This window comes from Sciurus vulgaris (assembly GCF_902686455.1).
Source record: "Sciurus vulgaris genome assembly, chromosome: 7".
NCBI lineage: Eukaryota > Metazoa > Chordata > Mammalia > Rodentia > Sciuridae > Sciurus > Sciurus vulgaris.
The window spans coordinates 108,675,223-108,697,611 of record NC_136467.1 but is presented as its reverse complement, the minus strand read 5'-3'; the positions used below and the strand labels follow the sequence as shown (position 1 = coordinate 108,697,611).

General features: G+C 39.6%; 2 protein-coding genes across 4 annotated transcripts in view; one reads left to right on the top strand and one right to left on the bottom strand.

The window, feature by feature from the left end:
- Window positions 1-125: 125 nt before the first annotated feature.
- LOC306665563 (uncharacterized protein) lies at window positions 126-22,304 on the bottom strand. Of its 3 annotated transcripts, XR_013765070.1 has the most exons (3): window positions 10,974-12,229; window positions 4,909-5,020; window positions 126-3,306 (listed from the first exon to the last, which is right to left on the bottom strand). XR_013765070.1 is itself a non-coding variant. In XM_079147188.1 (2 exons), the coding sequence occupies exons 1-2, from the start codon at window positions 11,450-11,452 to the stop codon at window positions 5,002-5,004; spliced, it is 498 nt and encodes a 165-aa protein (XP_079003314.1). In that variant the 5' UTR covers window positions 11,453-12,229; the 3' UTR covers window positions 4,305-5,001. The 3 variants fall into 3 exon arrangements, 1 of the variants encoding a protein (XP_079003314.1); XR_013765069.1 differs by lacking the exons at window positions 126-3,306; window positions 10,974-12,229 and adding an exon at window positions 19,465-22,304 and having other exon boundaries at window positions 4,305-5,020; XM_079147188.1 differs by lacking the exon at window positions 126-3,306 and having other exon boundaries at window positions 4,305-5,020.
- CENPQ (centromere protein Q) overlaps window positions 12,752-22,389 on the top strand; it is a 91,021-nt gene continuing 81,383 nt past the window's right edge. The window contains exon 1 of the mRNA XM_079147177.1: window positions 12,752-13,964. Coding sequence (XP_079003303.1) covers window positions 13,732-13,964 — 233 coding nt within the window. The 5' untranslated portion in view covers window positions 12,752-13,731. The remainder of the gene's footprint in view (window positions 13,965-22,389) is intronic.

Below are 22,389 nucleotides of genomic sequence, written 5' to 3'. Positions count from 1 at the left end.
GAGGGAGGAAGGAAGGAAGGAAGGAGGGAGGGAGGGAGAGAGGGAGGGAGGGAGGAAGGAAGGAAGGAAGGAAGGAAGGAGGGAGGGAGGGAGGGAGGGAAGGAAGGAAGGAAGGAAGGAAGAGGGAAAGAAAGGGGAGATACTTATTCACCCATTGTAATAACAACTGTTTCATAACTAGCAAACATTGTCTACACTTCCCATTTGATATTTAGCTTTTACACTTTATAATTTTATTTCTTTTCATGGACAACATCTGACCAAGTGAGTTGTATTGTATATACATAGGTATTTCTGTCACCTTCTTAGATTTCAAGAACATGTACATTGTGTTTAACAGCATATGGCAAACACACACAGCAGTAAGTTAAACTCAGTAGAAGTCAACTCTCATCTAAAGAGTCAGAAGGTGGGCAGTCAGGGCTTGTTTATATGGAATCTCCATAGTCATCAGGGCTCCAGGCTCCTTTATCTTTCTTCTCTTCTATTGTTAGTGGGTCAGTTCATGGTTAAAGAAAGAAGTGGGCCAGGTGTGTGTCAAAGGGAGAGAGACCCAGCTCCTCCAATTTTAAATGAACTTCCATAAGGAACACACCAAACTTTCGCTTGTGTCTCAATGGAAGATTGAGAAGAGAAGATTGGAAATGTAGGACTTTGTACTTTGGTATTCTTAATTTATGTTTCTTTTATTAGATTACAAAGGAGAAGAATGGTTATTGGGATAGATAATAGTACTATTTTATACTTCAGTATTTCATCTTGAGAAAGATTTTAATACCACCTACAAATTCAAAATTGCTTGATAACAATCCTTGATGTAAGTGATAAAATGCCAACTTCAGATACTGATCAAACAATGATATTTTGAAGGATTTTGTCAATGGTGATTGTTTAGATTCCTTAAAGAATTTTTAATTTTGACTAATTCACAGGTCATAAAATTACCATCCTATTTTAACTATGCAGATAAGTGGCATTGAATACATTCACAGTATTTGTTATGTAACCATAACTACCATCTTTCTCCAGAACTCTTTCCTCTAGCAAAATTGAAACTCTGTACCTATTAAATAACAAGTCCCTATTGTCCCCTCCCCACTGGCTCTTGGAAACCACCAATTTATATCTATATCTGTGAATTTAACTACTCTAGCTGCTTCTTATAAGTGGCATTATACATTAATGCCTTTTTGTCACTGCCTTATTTTATTTAACATAATATATGGAAGATATTTGAGTGTATACTCTATACTGGAATAATGCTGAGTGTTTAGATTAATCATTTCATTTAATCCTAAAACAATTCCATGAGTTTGGTATAGTTGTTATCTCTATTTTGTACTTTAGGAAAATAAGGGATAGCCAGTCTGAGAAATGCCTACAATCTCAGCTAGTTCAGTGACACAGATAGAATTTGAGCTCTCTGCCTCCAAAGCCTTATGAACATGGTACTGAGTTTCTGTATTTAATTCTGGAAGGATAATAATATTTGACTCTGTAGAATATATGTGATCATGTACTTTACTTAACATGAAATTTTAGGGTGATAATGGAAATCCAGTTTTCTTATTGATTGTGGTCAATCAGTAAGAACCTTTCTGGGATATGCTTAACATTAAATATCATAATAAATCAAACAAATCTTTGATTTTAAAACCATGCATTTTATCTTGTTTTATTTCGAAATCATTTTTTCACTGTGTACATATTCATGTTTGATGCCTTCATTCAAATAGTAAAATCATGTTTACAAAGTCTCTTGATTATGTCATTTTCTCTTGTGTTTGATTTAAGATCTCTGTTATGGCCCTATAGCTGTAAGAGGCGCACGCGCACGCGCGCGCGTGTGTGTGTGTGTGTGTACACATACAGTAGGCTACACCATCTAGGTTTATTTAAATAGGCTCTATGATGTTCATCCAGTGAAAAATTACCTAAATATAGATTTCTTAGAATGTCTCCAGTCATTAATAGCCATGCATGATTGTATATGTTATATGTAATTGTATAATTTATTATTGATACTTATATTTATAACTTATTGTTGATAAATGTTAAAACAAATAATTGTTTTAGTAAAACTCATTATATTTTTGACTTTCACTACAGTCCCCTTTAGGAGTTCTTATTTCAAACGAATGTTTGTGTCACAAACACTAATATTACTTTATACCCTCCAGATATTTAGCTTTCAATCTATTCACTATGGTAGACTTTTGCATTTTTTCTTGTTTATTTACATTGTTCAGTTACTAGAATAAAATGATAAAATCTTGATTTTTCAGTTGAAAAATAAACATCTGATTAATATCTATGCATAAATTAAAATCAGTCTTCATTGAACTGACAAGAAGTAACAGACAGAGCATGATATATAAATATAGAATAATGTGACTATATTTTTCAAGTGTAAAAACTAGCTTTTTGATCATTGGTGCTTTCAAACTTTGTAACAAATGTCCCACTAAAACTTTGTGTTTATGTAATACATATCAAAACAACCAGTATGAAAGTCATATCAAAAGGAAAATATTTTACTTTGAACAAAATAAATATGTTTTTCATGTTTGGTGTAAATTTGTCGTGTTGCCCAAGTAATCCTTTTGATGAAATTTTATTATAAGTTGATGACATTACAGTCATCTTGTGAGTGACCAGACTTGTGAAAGACATATGAATGAAAATTTAAAACAACTTGTGTAAGGGAATCTGAAGGGTACTTGTTAGTGTATATGTAACTATTTTTGCTCAAGAGATTAGAATGTTGTCATATTTCCATTTGCTTCCCTGTGATATTCTCTGTATAATGGGTTTAGTCTAGACCATCTTTCACTTTCCTCTAAGGGGGAGATAATAAGCATATTTAATGCATTGATGTAAAATAAAGATATTAACAAAATGTAAGTAAATAGATCAAGTGTTCTTGAAAGATTTACTATAAATAAATTATAGTTTTTATATACCACATTTGGGCAATTGATACTTAACTGTTGTTGTCTTCTAAAATGTTCCTTAGAGTTCATAAATCCATGGAACAGGAAAGTCGTTGACCTCATATTCTTGGCTAAAATGGGACAAGATGGTCAGACCGAGGAATAAAAGTTTTGCTACAGGATTTGCTAATCTTGGTTTTGATGTAGACATGGGCCCTCTTTTTCATGTTTGAAAAATTGTGGGGACAGTTCCAAATAGTATGCTATAAGTCTCATTAAAAAGTAAAAAAAAAAAAAAAAAAAAAAAAAAGGGCTGGGATATAACTCAGTTGGTAGAGTGCTTGCTTTGGCCCTGGGTTCTCAATCCCCAGCACTGCAAAAAAATAAAAATAAAAAAAGTTAAAAAAAATGATAGAGCAAGGCGATGTTTTTAAAGTTATAAAAGAACATGTTCAACCAATCCTTTAATTATTGAATACTATGTGAAAGTGAAATTCATATTAATTCTAACTTTGTATAAGTAAATGTCAGTTCAGAACTACAATTTTTATTAGACTTTGGAAGCTGTAGATGACTTTCAAAGATTTTATTGTACTCTTTCATAGGTGACTTATATTTTGTGGGAAAGATAACCCAAAGGGTATTGGTGGAAATGTTTTGAAAATGAAATCAAATATAAGAATAAGCTCAAGTCATAAAAAAAATTTCTTCTTTCTTATTCTCTAACTGGCATTTTATTTAGTCACAGAATATTAGACCCAGACAGGAAAATAAAATGTGTTGGAGGTAAATGAAACCAAAATTCTCTGTAGAGTGAAAACACATTAATCATTCTACTACAAAAAAAAAAAAAATCTTGAACTGGAAAATACGCCTTAATAAATATTTTGCATATCTACTGGTAATTTAACAGATACTAGGCTCTGTGTTGAATAAGATAAGACTGTCTTGGAGGTTGCAGTCTTCTGAAAAGGAGAGATTTACTAACCACCATCACAGTAGAGTGTGGTAATTACTATATTTGAGGTATACACAAGAAGGACACTTCATTTGTATCAAGTATTCTATGAACACACTTTATGCCTTTCAGAAACTAAGAGAACAAGGCAGGGATGGTCATGAAGGGTCAACTCCATTTTCCTAACCTTTTACTTTGGTTTAGTTTGTACCAGATCTAATATTTGGCCTGCTCTTCCTATTCCTTTTGTAATGGAATGTTTTCCCTGTATCATTCTACCTTGGGACTTTTTTTTTTTTTATTTTTAGCAGAGTTCATAGCTCAGAGTTTGCCTTGAATCTCAGATGAGACTTTGAACTTAGACCTTAGGAACTACGTTGGAACTAGATATAGGAACTCTGAGAAATGGACTGTATTTATTTTTCATTGTCAGATGGACATCAGCCTTTGGGGGCTGAGGGAAGCATGTTATGATTTGGATTTTAAATTTCCCCAAAAGCTCACGTGCAAATAGCTTGATTCCAGTGCAAGGCCTTTGGCAGGTGAGTGGATCATGAGGGCTCTGACCTCATAAATGGATTATGAGAATTCATATGGATTTATAACTGCATGGGCTATTGGGAGATAGTAGAAACTTTAGGAGGTGGGGCCTAGTTGGAGGAAAAAGATCATTAGAGCTGAAATGAAGGGTACATTTTGTTATTTTGTCCTTGGTTCCCTTCCCTGTTCCCTCTTCATTCTGTTTCTGGACAGCATGAGGTGAGCAGCTTTGCTCCAACACATGCAACCCTTCATAATGGTCTGCCTTACTAAAAGTCCAAACAATTGGGCCCAGTGACCATTGATTGAAACCTCTAAAACTCTGAGTCAAAATATTTATTTCATCCTTCAAAGTCATTTTTCTCAGGTGTTTTATCACAGTTATGGAAATATGTCTGTCATACCTCCTGAGGGCATTGGTTCAGCACTCAGTTGGGCCATGAGAAAAGGCTGCAGGAGAAAGCCCTAGCTTCTCACCCTGACTCAGAGTCCTTCCAGTCTGACTTGGAGGCTGAGCATCAAGTTCTGTTTATGTGACATGACAAACTCTGCCAGCTTCATCTGCCAAGTTCAGCAGTTTTCACACCTCCTTGCAAACAAAATGAAGTACACATTCACAGTTGGTTTGGGGGAAAAAGGAAGAATTAGAAAAGCTGTAACACCACGGTGTTGAGTAAAGGAGATGTTTGCAGAAAAATGGGTCCATTTCATTCAACTGCTTTTGCTTACAGGTTTGGGTTCCAACTAAGACAATATTGGAAATCATTCCCATTCACTGTTCTCTGGGAGCAACCCCTTCACCCCACACACCAGCAGTCCTTATGCCCTAAACTCTGCACCCAGCCTAAAGCCCCTTGCTAATTCTTTTAGAAAATCAGTGAGCCAGATAGGAGGGATACTGATCAGAAATGCCCCCTTCAATATCGTTCTAAGCACCACAATCCAAATTTCCACATGTCTATCAGCTCACACTTGTGAAGCGCACATACCCAACTCTGGACACTGTCCTGCTTAGAGAAGTTCTGTTTCCTTGAGTGATTATTTGTTCAGGCTGCCCATTAGAATCACATGAAAATGTGTTCAAAATAATTTTCTCTTTTTACAGACTTTTGTTTTCTAAAAAATGTATGGGAAGAACATATATCCAAGAAAAATCATTAAAATAAATCAGGGCAGAGGGTCCCTAGTTTTCCCGATGAGTGGATAGACCTCAGCAGACACTGGGAAATATTTCTAGTCTCCTTGAACAGACTTCATAACATATCACTCCCCTTGACATAAACCCTTGTGATAACTCCTGCTTCTTTCTGTCTACATAATGTCTGTCTCTTCCTCAAACTTGGGTTTGACTTTCACCTTCTCTGTTTATACTGAAACACCTTCTGGAACTCAACTCTCCACTTCAAACCAGGCTCTCCTTCCCCCTTCACTAACTGGACATAATTCAATGCCTGATCAGCCTTGCCCTGGGTTAGTTCAGCCCACTCTTGGTACTGACAACAAACAAGTTACCCTTGAAAGAAACTAGTTCTTTGTATAAGAGAACAGAGCAAGGAAATACAGCTGTCTTAATATAGTACATAAATGCCTTTTACATACAGAGGCCATCCCTCCCCTCACAGACATGGTGCTGCTTATCAGACTCAGCTATAACTGGTCTTGTGGGAGGTCTCTACTATAACAGTCACCCTCATCATCTGTGGACAGCATTCCAGTTTTCAGTGCACACACTTGTAGTAAGTCACCCTCACACCTCTGTAAGATGGGGAGATCAAGAATTATTTTCCAAATTTACAGATAACTGCAACTCAGAGACTGGGCACTGAGTGACTTATTCTCCCTGATTTCAGGGTATACTAACCTGTGAGTAGTGATGATAATACCCATGCCCAGGAGTTGTTGTGTGGATTAACTGAGATAACATATGCAGCTTGCTAGGCAGAGTGTCTGGAACAGGGGCCACATTCAACAAATACCAGCTCCTATAACTATTAGGTCAATGGGAAGCTCAAGGTCACATAGCTGGGAAGTGACAGCACCAGGGCTGGAATCCTGGCCTTTTCATGCCAAGTTCCTGCTTTTTATACCTCATCCCAACACTGGAAGAAAAACCTACAACATATGACACATGGCAGTTGGTAACACAAGAACACAAGGACAATGAACATTTTATAGTCAGAAGCAGAAAGCACTTCAGGAAGATGGAAATGCAAACGTGCACAGGTGCAGACTGAATAGGAACTCATTCTGTCCCCTGGATATTCTTCACCATAATCAAGAAATCCAGTATTATCAAACCTAGGTAACACTGTTTTTTTATAAGCTGTTTCTCCTCATAAGTTGGCAAAAGAAGAGTTCAGAACTCTGTGGTAGAATGTTGAAGCTTCTTTATATTTAAGAGGATAACAAGGGGAGGGAGGGGTGGGGGAAGGGAAAAAATAACAATGAATCATACAACATTACTCTATGTAAATTTATGATTACACAAATGGTATGCCTTTACGCCATGTACAAACAGAGAAGCAACATGTATCCCATTTGTTTACAATAAAATAAAAAAAGAAAAAAAATAAATGAATAAAATAAAAAAGAGGATAACTGATTAATGCACGTGAGCAATTTTGAAATGTTTTAATGTGCTGTGTGTTTTTATATTCCAAGCATATGATCCCTTCTAAGATAAACAGATAGATGATACTCAACTAAGAATTGGCTCTTATCAAAACTATGAAGTAGGAAAGTTTGTCTTCTGAAGCATTCTACATTCCCTTCTTCCAAGTCCATCACACTGGAAACAAGAGGTGGGGACCCCCATTTCCTGACTACCTTCAATGAGGTCAACTGATATGTGGTGCCTGGTTTACATCTTTATCTGATTCAGTGCTCACAACAATATTATGACATACATATTAACAGCCCGTTTTTTTTTTTTCAGAGATGAGGAATGATCACATAATTTAAGTAATATATATAAAGTAAAGGATGTGATCAACGACCATGGAGATTCCTCTACTTTAGTGCCCATGTAGGGTCTTCCCCTGAATTGGACTCCATCAACATTAGGTATCCCTTTTAGCTCTGCACTATGGACTCATTCACAGCAGGTCCTTAAGGATACGGCCCCATTTCAGTTAATCCTCTTCAAAGATGTTTGTATTCTAAAAGTGGCACAATCTTAATCTGAAACAAAGGCTCTTGTAGTAGAATTTGAGACAGGATGGCATGACATCAGAATACTGAGCCAGCTTGAAGAGCACCTAGCCAATCTCTTCTATTATTGTACAAATTTAAGATAACTGAAGCTTGGGAGGAAGCTACATAGCAAATCAGATGCAGAACCCAGTTAAAGCCAGGACTTCCAGGACTTCCAGCTCAGTCCAGTTCTCTTCTATGGTATCATCCACAAATGTTCAAACCTAGGAAGAAAAGCATTCTAAGCTAAATAGGCATTATTTCAAAATTGTTATCATTATTATTACCATTAGTGGCAGTTCAAATAACTGAGTTAAGGCTTTCATTCTTGGAGACAGAGGGAGAAACATCTCCTGCCATCAAGTTCACCTTCCTCTTTGCCAAAGACAACCCTAAACAGTCTCAAGTAAGATCAGTAGAAGGTTAGCACCAGGAATGAAGAAGTTACCTTTGAAAATTAAAGTGCCTATTGAGCAGTTTCATTTGGATATTCAAACTAAAAATTTTTGTCATTTTTCTTTGTGCCTACTCTTTCTCATTTGCTCCTTACCTCAGTCAAAAGCCTGAACCTCCATCTAACATATAAGCTTCTTCTTTGATACCACTGCCCACTTGTTGACTAAGTGCTACTCATTCTTCCTCTCAAATGATTTTCTCTATATCACCCTTTCCTTTCCACTTTTCCACCCATTCAGGCACATTTCAAGGTGTGTGTGTGTGTGTGTGTGTGCCTGGACCATTTCAATGGTCTCAATTCTGAGCTCATTTCTTTTTGCAATCCTACCTTCTCACCACCTCCAAAGTCACTTTTGCAAAATATAAATTAGATTAAATCATTTGTCCATTAAAAGCTGCATGATTTCTCCTCATCAGCACAGTATATTCACAACCCAGGCTCACTAACCTCAAACTCTCCTGCCAATCCCTCACCTCAGAACACCTATGTGTTCTTTGAATGAGGCCTTTCCATCACATGTGTGTGCTGTTCTTTCAACATAGAATGCCTAGTGCCTTCTCTAGGGCACTTCAACCACTCTTTGGGACCTAATCCAAATGAGGACTCTCCTGCCAGCTCCTCCAGATTCCTTCCTTTGTCTGCTGCTGAACTTGTTCTCATCTGCATTAAACATTCACCATGTTGAAACATTATCATTTATTTTCTTATCCTTCTCTGCTAGATGGATTTCTGGGAAGCATGGGCCTCATTATTTTAGCCCCTGGCACATAAGACACAGTAGGTGCTTGAATCAAGTGAATGCACAGAAAGTAAAAGGAATAGGAAAATGGGACCACAGCAACCATCAAATTTGTTCTCAATAAAGTGAATACTAGTTTCTGCACTATATGTGACTATCTGCAAATGATTAGGCAAGTCATTTTTCAAAGTGTGTGATGAGTGCTTGCAAAGATAAAGCTTACAGGTTCCCATCTGTCTGTGAAATGTTCTTCACTGGAGAGAGAGCCACATATTCCCAGACTTAGGTGATTTCTGCAGAACATGCATACACTAGGCATTTTCAAAACCCTTGAAATCCTGTAACTTTAGTTGAGGACACTTATTGTTCACAAAATCCTAAGAACTGGACTCAGACAGTAGGGGGCATCAATAAATTCTGATGTGATTTGCAGTGGATTTGAAAGTCAAGTGCAACACATTTTAAACTCATTGAACTCAATAACTGATCATACTTAATATAATAGTTCTAACACCTAAAGAAACTCAATGAGGATACCAAAAAGCAGCCAAGTGTTCACTCCTTTTGGTGAACACTTCATGCCTTTTCCACTGTCCCTTTTGACCTACTTCTTGATCCTTCTCAGCTTCTGGGCATGTCCATCTTCAGTGTACCCCAAGAATGGAGAGGGCTCATTATCAAGTGTTACCCTGTGCCTGTGATACGCTTGTCCTGCATTTGAAGGTTGGTGGAATTGAGGATGGTGAAGGGGTGAGTTGAATTGCACTGACAAATATCCTACTTTTCCTAAAGCCTCCCCTCCATATGATAGGTGGCATTCTGGCTGAAGAGAAGGAGGGAGAGTTTTCATCTCCATTAGTGGAAAATTATGGGACTGTATACTTAAAGGGAGCCAAGAAACCTTTTGCTTTTACTAAAACAATATTAAAAAAAAAAAAAAAAAAAAAAAAAAGGCATTGAACTCATAGGTACACTAATCACCTCTATCCCAATGGAAGAAACAGAAAAGGATAAAAGATACACTCTGGTATAATTCATTTTGGGATAAGAAAAAGACAGCAGTGTCTTGGAGAATAAATCATTAACTAAAAGTCAAATGAGGCATCTTGGAAAGCAGCCAGATCCAGAGGCAGCTGAGGGATCAGCCTGCTGAGATATGCCAGTCCCCCCTGATGACTTCTTGAGCAAAGCGTCCCAAAGGAAGGCAAATCTGGCACACAGCGATCCAGTCCATTTCACTTTCACACTTGATTTTTTTTTTTTTTTTTTTTTTTTCAAGATGACCCAAGCCCGCTAGTTACAAGCAGGGCAAAATTCCCAGCCTGTGGTGCCTTAAAGCACCTTCCTGGTCCCCATAGCATTTGGCTAAACCTTGAGAAAAGGGTGGTCTCTGTTTTCTCCTTTTACCTCTGGGTCCTCAGCCTTCCCTCACCCCTTCTCCAAGTCCCAACCCAGGGGATCACAGTAGTCATTCTCAGTCCTCCACGTATCCACCTGCTGCTGTTCCTTAGGCCACTAGGAGTGGATAAGGACCTCCTAGAGAAACGCTCCTCCTAGAAGGGTTCTTGGGGAGACCTATGCCCCACTGCCGCTTCAGAGACTGGCCCACAAATGAATATTGAGCCTCTTATCCCCCCAGCCCCTGTTCAGCCCCCAAATTCCGCCAAGCTGGCCTGCGGAGCCCTCTGCTGATATCACCGCGCACAGCCCCAGAGGGTAGAGTGGCTAGCTACCGGCAGCCGCTGGGCTGGGATGCGGGGCGCAGGTGTCGGCGCGGAGCTGCCGGCCCACCTGCGGGCTGGGGGAGCAAGTGAGGGGCGCACAGTGCCCGCGGGCGTGGGCGTGGGGCTCTGCGCGGGGCTCCCCGCCTCCCGAGCCCCGGCTCCCTGGGTCGGTGGGTCTGTGCCTCCTGCCCGCTCCTCCCCGCAACCTCCGCCGCCGTCACCCGGGACAAAGCGGCTCCGGGGAGGGGCCGAGCGGGCGGCTCTCGCAGGAGCCTGCGGAGATGGGCGCGCCCCTAGCTCCGACTCATCGGGCCAACCTCCAATCAGACCCCGGGAAACCAAAAGCCCTTGTCAGTTCTGTTCTCTGCTCCTTTCTCCGGACCCCGCGCCCATCCAGGTCCCCCACCCACTCCACTTCTCGGGCACCCACCTACCCTCAGTCCCACAGCCCCTCCTGTCCTCTCCGGGTGCAGGGGAGGCCGTGAAGATTCTGTGGAAGCATAGCGCAGGAGCCTGTGCTGAGGAGTGCTGAGGGGCTCCTGGGGTCGCAACCCGGACGGGGGCCTTTGGGTGGTCGGGGTGCAGAGGGGTCGGTTCTGAAGCTAAGGGTGAGGGGGCAGCCACAACCAACAAGAAGCTGGTAAAGAAAGCACACTGTGGTGGGAGTGCCGGGAGAGAGACTCTTAAGAGAAAACTGAGCCCAGGACTCTGACTGAGGAAATGTCGCGAAGCCCCTCTCGGGTGCTTCGGGGCTTCTGAGCTTGATGAGCGCTGGCGCCCTCTTGCTGGAGCCCGGCGACCCGCCCAGCCCACGCCGCTGAAGGTGCCCTGCGCGGGCTTCACAGATGTGCCAATATTCTCAGCCATCAGACCTGGGGACAGAAGGTCCCCGGCTTCAAGAACTCCCATTATGTGAGAGCCCGTGACACTAGGAGTGAGAGGCTGGTGTCAAGGCAAATGGGACTGAGAGATGAGCAATCTAGGGTGGATCTGTTGCTAAACAAAGTTAACCCCGGGGGAAGCAATTCAGAGGGAGGAGAAAGTCTGTGGCTTGCCGGTAGCATATATACAGTCAGGACTGAGTCTGTTGCCAAGAGAAGGCAAAAGATAGGGAAAGTGGGGACATTGAAGGAAGGGCTGGTGCAGACTAACCTGAAGGAGGGAAAGAACTGAGTAACAAATTCAAATCCGTTCTGTGTTCTGTCATCTTTCTAATCGCTAGCCAAATAGGCCTTTTTCTTCTTACACTTTACTGCTTCTTAATAACAATATTAAAATTGCATCGAAACAATCCATAATCTATGATTATTCTTTGCTTACTTAGACAGTATGCGTTAGTCCCTTCTCTTTGATTAATCTACATTAATATAAACAGAGTTTAGATAAATATGTCAGAGTTGAAATGATCTTAGACTTCTCTTACAGAAATTAGACTTCTCTTCTTACAGAAATTCTTAAGTACTTGTTCATTTAGATGAATCACCATTTGGGATGAAATTTTTAGAGCACTCATTTGAACAAAATCTTGCTTCCCCAGAATTTTCTCTCATTGACTCTAGTTCTTTTTGAAATGGCCACAGAAACCACATTCAGTTCCTCTTTCCATTATCTTTTCAGTCACGAAAATAACTATCATGTGTGACCAACTCCAAGCCCCCCACTTTCCAGTTAAACCATCTTCAACCTTTTAAACAAAATTTCACTGCAGTTGTTCCTAGAATCTTCACCAGCTTGATAACTTTCAACCTAACAGAGCTTATTTTTTGTAGATAGATGAATATACAAATATATACAAAATAAAATTTTCTGGTTATAGAAGTAATATATGCATTGTGAAAATTTTGAAAAGATTTAATGTGGGGATCAAATGACATAATACATGTCAGTTACTTAGAAAGACTCCTGGTACACAGTGGCGCTCAATATGTTTAGTTCGATAACACTCAGTATGCATTAGCTGTTACAAAGTGAACATGACTATTTTTCTCCCACTGATAAAGAGGTATTGTTACTTTTCTGGATGTTTTCTGTAAGTTTTCACAGCCACTTAGAATTTCATTTACTTAGGGAAATTCTGTGTCATCTTGTGTGGACAATGGAGGATAATAAATGAGATAAAGAAGAAAGAGGGATCCAAACCAGCCTCATCTAGATTATTGTGGAAAGAGTAAAATGTTACCAGCATTTTACCAGAGGAAAAAGTCTGTGCCTCACAGCATTTATTAGTTCAATAGCTCTGGGTTCAAATGCTAGCTGCCTGGAGGTAAAAGAGATACGGTGTGTTCAATTGCCTTGAGGCATCAGCTCCCCAGAGGCAGAAGAGATATAAGCACAAGCTGATAAACTCTAATTGGGCTGTTCCCCTCACAAATCACATTTTTGTTTATCTTGAAGAAGCTTTCTCACAATAAATCCTTTTAATGTTTAAACCTATATAATAAACGTACGAGGCTGCTCTGGTGTCAGTCACACCTCATCAGGGCAGGTTTTCCCACCAGGTCCCACTTTCTCTATTTTTGTGTGTTCATCCTATTTCCAATCCTCTCACAATCTGTGTCATGGCACCTAAGGTTCCTCCACGTTTTCTTATGGCTTGATAGCTCATTTCTTTTTAGTGGTAAGTAACAGACCATAGTCTGGATACACCTCAGTTTAGTTATCCTTTCTCTCACTGAACAACTTGGAGCAATTATTTAAAAAGTTGCTAGAATATTTGTGGGTTTTGTGAGATTATAAATTTTCAACTGGTTTGGATAAATTTCAAGGACTATGATTGTTGGATTGTATGTTAGGGTCGGTTTTCTTTTGTCAGAAAGTACCAAATTGCCTGCCAAAGTGGCTGTGTACCATTCTGCATTCCTACCAGCAGTGAATGAGAGTTACTACTGCTCCACATCCTCGCCAGTATTTGATGTTATCAATGTCTGGAATTTTCACATGTATATGTCCTTGTTGTTTTGATTTGTGGTTCCCTAATAACATGATGTTGAACATTTTTCATATGCTCATTCACCATCTTTAGATCTTCTTTGGTGTTCTTTGATGAGGTGTCTGTTCAGATTTTCTGCCCATTGTTTAGTCAGGTTATTGACTCTTTATTGTGTTATCCCTTTTTGTTTCCTATGGTATTGTTTTAAGTGTTCTTTTTTAAAATTTTGGATAACACTCTTAATTAGATATGTCTCTTGATGATAATTTCCCCCCATTTTCTGACTTATCTTCTCCATGTCTTTTGTAGAGTAGAAGTTATTTTAAATCAAAACCAATTTATCAGTTTTGCTAACGATCATGCCTTTAGTGTCTGGGAAGTTATCACCACACAGCCTACAAGAAATGTGCATACTTCTAGACACAGACTTAAATTGAATTATGAAGGAAAATATAAACAGATCAATAACAGGGAAAGTGAATCAGTAACAATGTCTCCATCAAAGAAGAGACCAGGACCTGATGGCTTCACTGCTGAATTCTACAAAACTTTTAAAGAACTAATACTAATTCTCATCAAACTATTCCAAAAAGTTGAGGAAAAGAAAATACTTAGAAACACATTCTATGAAGCCAACATACCCTAGTTACCTAAACCAGACAAGGATGCAAACAAAAGGAAAACTAAAAGTCAATATCCTTTATAAACAAGAGATGTAAAAATCCTCAACAAAATACTGAAACAGAATTCAACAGGACATTAAAAAAATTATTTATTCACCATGATAAGGTATGATTCAAACCAGGGATGCAAACATGATCCAAAATACACAAATCTATAAATGTATGTCACATTAACAGAATTAAAGGCAAAATCATATGATCATTTCAATAAATACAAAAAAGTATTTGTCCAAATTCAATATCCCTTCTTCCCCTAAGATCTAGAATAAGATAAGATGTCTACTTTTGTCACTTGTGTTCAAAATACTATTGGAAGATCGAGCCAGCTCAATTCAACAAACAACTTCACAACCAGTTTGTCAAACTCCACAAAATAACCTAATGGGATTTTGTCTGGAATTACATTCAATCTATCAATCCAGTTGGGAGGAAATGATATCTTGATAACATAGAGTCTTGCCATAAACATGAAATCTCTATTTATTTAGTTCTTTGAGTTCTTTCATCATAGTCTTGTAGTTTTCCTCATATAAACACCATGTAAATGTTGTTAGATTTAGACTATTTAGTTGTTTGGGCTTTCCCCAGGTATTAATTGGCTATTGACCTTTTTTAAAAATCTAAAACAAATCATTTGACTTATTGTTTCTATGACTTTTTATCAGATTTCTGTCTTTCAAATAAGGCCGAGGTATATAGTACACTGGCAAAAATAATAAGAGGCAAAGAGGAATAGTGCCAAAGTAACAGATACCTATGTCAGAAAATGTCATATAGTAACCATTTGTCAGATCAGAGCAGCAGGAGAATGTCACTTCTAAATCACAATCATTTTAGTGGTATTTGTCAATTTCACCACAGTAACATCACAATGTTGTTCTTTTTTTGTGAAGTAGTAAAATTCATGTCAAAAAAGGAAAGGGGAGGCGTAGGGAAGTCAGTGAGTTCATTCCAATAAATTACCTCTCCAGTTCTTGTAAACACAAAATTGAGAAATATCTAAGACTAGAAGAAATTTGGTTTAAGTTATGAAGCAAATTAAAATAGTAAAAATACAAAATAAATAGAACCAGTGGGGTTGAAAAAGCCCCTCACTGAAAATCTATGTTAAAGGAATAAAATTAATAAAAAATAAAAATAGAAACAAAACTCTACTAGTACAAACTAGCCTGAGTGGTTTGATGAACAAAGTGTTTGGGTCAACCGTCACTATACTTCCAGGAATGGATTCTCTTTATTACATGTTAAAGTGGCACATGAATACAACTCTATTAAGAACAGGTACTATATTTTCGTAGGACCCAATAGTTACTGTAGTTCCTATAAATAAAAATATCTTACTTTGGCCAGGCTCAGTGGCACACACCAGTAATCCCAGTGACTCAGGAGGCTGAGACAGGAGAATCGAGAGTTCAAAGCCAGCCTCAGCAAAAGTTAGGTGCTAAGCAACTCAGTGAGACCCTATCTCTAAATAAAATACAAAATGGGGCTGGGGATGTGCATCAGTAGTTCAGCGTGCCTAAGTTCAATCCTTGGTATTCCCTCCCAACAAAAATCTTATTTTGATAACTGACTATGTGGGGAACTCCATGTAATCAACCACATGGTTGTTTGCTGTACATTCCTGTGCAAATATTTTTAAAAATTGGTTGTTTTTTTTTTTTGCTATAAGGTTTTGGCCCTACTGTTTTCAGAATTTAAAAACATATTCTGGATATTAATTCCTTTTAAGACATATGATTTACAAATATTTTCTCCAAATTCTTGGTTGTGGAGATTTCAGCCACATCCCACGTGAATGAGGGAAGGGTTAACTGCGTGAGGGCGGTTTGCCAGCTATAAATCAATTAATTACCCATAATCTTCTCTAATCAATAAACACACAAGAGCCAATACTCTTTTCAAGTGGGAGGAAACATGACAGATTGGGTCATACCAGTTCTGGCCTCTAACAAGATGGAGTAGCCCGCCACCCCCCCCCCCGCCCCCCGCCCCGTATTTTAGTCACACAGGTAAAGGGGGCCAAGACTGGGAGAGGCTTCTTCTGTGATGAACAGGATGGGGTGGAGTCAGTGGATCCATTTGCTCAGGGAAATTAGCTTATCCCCAGATGGTAAGCCACTCCCACACAGGGCCACCTACCCCACAGTGATCTGGAACAGTCTCTTTTGGTTGCCAGTTCCTGGGTGTTGGGCCCCTGTGTCTCATGGTTCAACCACGTCTGATTCTGCTACATATGGACGGCTCCCCACACTTGGTCTCATCTCAGATCTAGTGACGCAGAAACTTGAGGTGGGATCAAGACATCTGTATTATAATAAGACTTCAAAGAGATTCTGATGCATGCTAAAGTTTGAGAGTACAATTCTAAGCACTTCCTAATATGGGCATATTCAATTTCCACAAAAGCCCTCTGAAGTAGGTACTCAGATTGCCCTTATTTTACTGATGATACAAATGACACACGGAAATGGTAAGCATCATTGCAGAGGTCCTAAGCTGATAAGTGTGAGAACTGGGCTTTGAATTCAGGATACCAGGCTACCACTCAGTGGCTAACCTCACTAATAAATGCTATGTAAAGCTTTTTGTGATTCCAGTCCCCTAACATCACCACACAACACTGGTAGCTCCCATGACACTCATGTCTTATGGTGCATATGTTCAGTCTTTTTCTTTTTGTTTCCAGTACCCAGTGTCTGAATTACAAAGAGCAAGTTCTGGTATAGGATGAAAGAATGAATAATTGAGTGAATCATTCAGTGAATCAATAAATGTCTTGATTCAGAAGTAACTTGACTAGAATTAAACAATAGATTACAGAATCCTATCCTTCATATATTTAATAGTCACCAGGAGTCAGTCTGGGAATCTGTATTTTAAAAAGCAAAAACAGAAATAAGAGTCTGGGTTTAGGAAAAAGTTGTGCCCAACACACTGATTCTACACACCTGCCACCCCTGCCTTAGTTGGCACTGATGATTTCAAATGGTTTGATAAGGTCAAGTTAAGAGCATCCACTTGAAAAGAGGGTCTGTTTTAATCCTTAAATCCTACCCCATAGGGAACTGCTTAGCCAACTCTTCCTGGAATATGCTTCCAGTTTCAAGCACTTTATACAATATTTTTTAAAAAATCAACATAAGAAATGCCTAAAGTTGGTTCTACCAAGCTGTATGTGGGATCTATATTTCCCGCAGAAGAGGCAGGCCTCAGTCTGTAAGGGGGTCATATTCCTAAAATGCATAAAAAAGTTGTTTGTAGTTCAGAAAGCACTTACCCACATAAGCAATATTAGAAAAGAAGGTTCTATTTCTCTGCTAAAGCACAAAACCTGATTTAGAACACTCTGAAATAGCATTTCAGATGAGCGAGACAGAGGTCTGTGGAAATGTGACTGCGATCCATCCAACCTGGGGCTGAGGGTTATAGGAACATGGGGACTTCTATAAGAGACTGGCTGTGCCAGCATCAGGGACATGCCTAGGTCCCCCACCCTCCCCAACACACACACAAGCATACTCACCATAAAATTGGTGGCCACTGGTCACAAGGTAGAAAATGAAATATGTCACTGAAGTAAGACTTGAGTTCCAAAGGAACCTTTACTCCCTTTAACTGTGTAGCCAGAAACAGTCTGGAGTTGCATGAATTAGAAATAGATAATCCGGAGTGCTTGTACTCTGGCCTCTGATGTCCTGTTACCCAAATTTTGGAAACATGACACAATCTATAGTTTCAATTTCAGGGCAACCTCAACCATCTTCCCTTAATATATCCAGATATTAGTTTGATCGATGGGAAATAAATGTCTAAAAAATTTTGCTGCTGATAAATTTTTTTTTTTTTTTTTGTGGTGCTGGGGATCAAACCCAGGGCCTTGTGCTTGCGAGGCAGGCACTCTACCAACTGAGCTATATCCCCAGCCCTGCTGCTGATAAAATTTTAAAAAGAATCAAACATCTAGTTTTCCATGACCATTAACTGATTAGCTGTGTAACATCAGGCTTATTCTCTGAGACTCAGTTTCTCCATTTGTAACTGTTGGGGGAGTGCTTTGTATAATATATAGCATTCCCTTCTAGATCTGATATTCTAGAATTCAGTAAAATTAGTTCCTTCTACTCCCTGATGCAAAGAATTGCCAGTTAGCTAACTGCTCCCCAACATTTTCCATACTTGGCAGCAAAAGTCTAAAACCTCATTTTGAACTTAGGCCCCAATATGTACCAGGAAGGATGAAGGCTGATAAGATGCCATTTCATTTAATTCTTATGATGTTAGGTTTTATTTCATTCAATGCTTCCTTGCCCAAAGCCAATCTATACTTGGGTAATAACTCATTGAATTTAAGCCCTGTACTCTATGAAGCACAATAAGCCAAGGATTGATGTTGCAAAATAATAAAAAATAATTTACTGGACTTTTGACATGGAAGGTGAAAAGAGGAAAAGAAGGAAAGAATTCAAGAGAATTTGAAGTTATTTCAGAAGGAAACTTTCAAATGAGTCAATACACACTTAATCTTAACCTGTAGATCACCAACATGAATTTATTTCAGAGAAAATATATTGTTTCCTTGATAGGACACCTCTCCTGAAGGTAAAATTTTCTAGCAGAATTGAAGTGATAAAATATGATTACTAACAACCCATTTTGTTTTTTGTCTGGCAACACCTTACAGAATTTAATCCCAGGTGTTCCCTTTCAACTGTGATACTAAGGTGTCCCTGTGATGCTGGACTATACCTGAAGTTGGCATTAAAAATTTCAGGAAGGTCCAGTTAGCTTCCACTGCCATATTTCCTGAATGGAATTCAGTTTTCTAGCCAGGATGAGAAGAGAAAAATTCACTGCTTACCCCTTAAAAAATAACCCAGAAGCTAAGCACACTCAAAAAACCACAAAGATTATCCCAAATAATGCACAACAAAAATTCCTCAAGCTCCCATATCTTCCTATCCAGCTGTATAATACCAGGAAACTGTACATATTAGGGAGAACAAGGAGTTTGGTTCTAGAAGACCTAGTGGAGTATGTGTTAGTTCCACTTTGTTTAGTAACCACTTACGCTTCCATTCATAGAAGGTAAAAAACGAGAGGATACCTCCCCCATAAGACAAAACTCAGTGTGCCCTCTACCCCAAGCATGTAAATACCCCAGTATACATATAGTAAGTCTGAGATTTGAATCCTTACTCTACCAACCTCTTCTGACCTCAAAAAGTTACAGTTTCCTTACATATCAGATGAAAATTATAATAGCACATACTTTTCAGGCTTGTTATGGATCGCCAATACGAACATACCCATAATGATCTTAAAACAGCACCTGACAGTGATCTCCAATGTCTGTTTTTCTGTTTTGGCATCTCTCCATATTTCCACAAAATAGAAGGCTGCCCACATCTAGGCAGATTTCAGGGATCATACACAGCTGAAGGACAAAATCATGGAAAACAGAATACTTAATGATTCAAACAAAGACTCCAAGGCTCTCCTGAACATTTACTTCAAGCCCAAAGTGTATTAATTTCCCCCAACTCTTAGCAGATACTTCCTTTAGTTTGAAAAATGTACTCCATAAAAGGTAATAACCCTATCAATCAAGAAAATTGTACATTGGCAAAGCAAAATTTTCCTGATGTTCTCAGGCTCTACTTCAGTCCATACCAGTCCAGGATGAGGTATGATAAACACAACCAAAGTCAAATTTAATCAAAATAGATGCTATCTCAGCTTTATTCCTTTCTCTTTCTCTCCTATTTCCCCCTTCTTTCCTTTACTCCTTCCGTCTATATTTAACTCAGAACTAGAGGAAACAATTTTCACAATGCCACATTTTAAATTTGGAAGTAAGTTCCAAAATGTCAATAGAATTTCTTGCTATAAAATTCCATTCTTAACGGAAAGTGAAACTGACAATTAGGAAGATTTCCTGCTTTGAGGCTTCTTCACCTCTCAGCTCCTTGAGATTTTTATTTTTTTCCTGTCCTTAGTTGGTCTATAAAATGTCTCTCATTTAAAACTTCAGTTTTCCTTGAGAGGTTCATGATGCAGAATAAAGGGGGTCACTCTCCTGGCTGCTCCATGGTATGAAACCAAGAAAGCAGATAGGCATTTTTCTCAGCAAGGTGGGTGAAAAAGCAGATCAGGGATTTGAGAAGTTGGATATAACAAAATAAGGAAGAAATCCCTAGTGCCATCAGCACCAGTGGAACCAGCCAGAGTGGTTCCCCCACAAGCAAAGAGGAAGGATAAGGTAATTAAAGGAACCTACATTAGGAGATTTATGTCATGTCTGGGTAGAGAGAGGTAGAGATCAAAGACACTGCTGGACTAACCTGAAAGCTGTGCTGCACAATATCCTACTGAAGGAAAGAAGCCGCATCTTTCTCCCAGAAGCCCTTGGAGGACAGAGGAAGGAGCCATTTTGCAGCTGTGGTATAGGGGCTGGCAGCTTAGGGCAGCCGATTCCTGGCAAACCCAAGCTGAGCCCAAAATACAGGCCTGGTAAAGCCATACCACATGACATACAAAGTGCCTAAGTGACCAGGAGAAAATCAAACATGGAGAGGGGTTTATATAAGGGAACATAGGTCATGGAAACCCACCCTGTCCCCCTGTCCCCTTGAGTCTGGTGGTTCACAGGACCAGCTGGGAGAGATGTGCCCAGTCAGGAATTTGAAAGAGCTGGGGCAGGATGACTGAGTTTGGAGACTGAATTTGATAAACGAGAAAATGCAGGGTCCATGGGTAATGGAGAGGGACAAAGGATTAGATCTTCACAGAACAAGTGGAACTTAGGGGAGATTCCTGGGGTACAGTCCCCCAGGGTGGACAGCAACAGCGAAGCCCTGGAGGTGGGCTGATTTAAAATCTTCAGACCAGCAGTCATTCAATGAAGAACCTGGAGTCTACCTAAGCTTAAACCCCACCTCCGGGAGCTCTGTGGGCAATAACTGATCACACCATTTCTGTTTATTGTTACAATTAACATTGCAGATGTTATAGCAGGAACTATTTGGTTTATTGTTGTTCATTGGTTGCATCGGTTGTTGTTATTATTTGTCTTCCCCTAAACATTAAGGTCCTGGAAACCTTCGGGAACACTGTAAGTCCACAGGGTATAAACTCTACTGCCTCAGATCCATTCTGTTAGATGCACAGACACACAAATAACATGAAAAAGCAAGGGAACAAATTGTCCCAAACAAACCAAAATACTTGAATAACAGAATCCCATCAACACCATAGTGGAAGAAAAACAGAGCAGGAGTTTAGAATATTCATAGTTAAACTGATCTGTGAAGTAAGGGATGATGTGAGGAGTGAAATCAGAGATAAAATTCAAGATGTGAAAGATCACTTCAACAGAGGTAAGAGATTCTGGGCATTAGAGGGAGGCTGCATTCCCTGTCACTCCATAACACAGGTTTCAAGCAGAAGATATCTGTTTCTCTGTGAGGCAGTCTTTGCTGCTTATGGGTCCCCTGCAGTTTACCCCATTTGTTCATTGCGATCACCTGCAGACTAGCAGCATATCGACTATTTTTTGAGTGCAGATTGCTCACTGACTGGCACCTATCATCCTCCATTTGCCAGTTTGCCTGCCTCTTGCTGTCCATCACCTGCCTTTCACCTACTCATCACCCACCACCTGAGGACAACCTGCTGATCGTCCACTGGTAGGCTGCAGAAAGAACGCAGACAGTCAGCAGATCACCAGCTGCCTGCTGTTGCCTGGAAGTCCACTGTCATAGTACTGGCAATTTGGGTTACACGTGGCTGCCGCCATTTTGAGACAACAGCCAGAAACTGCAGGACCCCCTGCTGGACTGACTGATCCCTGTCTCCAAGACCCCTCAGCCAGACTGGCCACACCCCACCTCCAGGACCCCTGACTGACCACACCCATGCCCTGAGCTGCACCTCCCCATTTGCCAACACATTTGTAAGTTAGTGTGGCCATCTTGGATTATCCTGGAAGTAGAAGTTCCCATCTTTAGGTGGGGGAAATCCCGTCCTGAGAGGCTTGCTGGAGACTGGAAGTTCATTGTCACATACCTCTCATGCATGAGGCTACTGAAGACTGAAAGGTTTGAATACTATATGACTGTTCTAGTATAGATACTTTTTTTTTTTTCTTCTTTTTGAAAAATTTTATTTCTTGGCTTTTCTGGTTCTATTCTCCTTTAATTTACATTTCCTCAGAGTCTCTTTCTCCCTTTTCT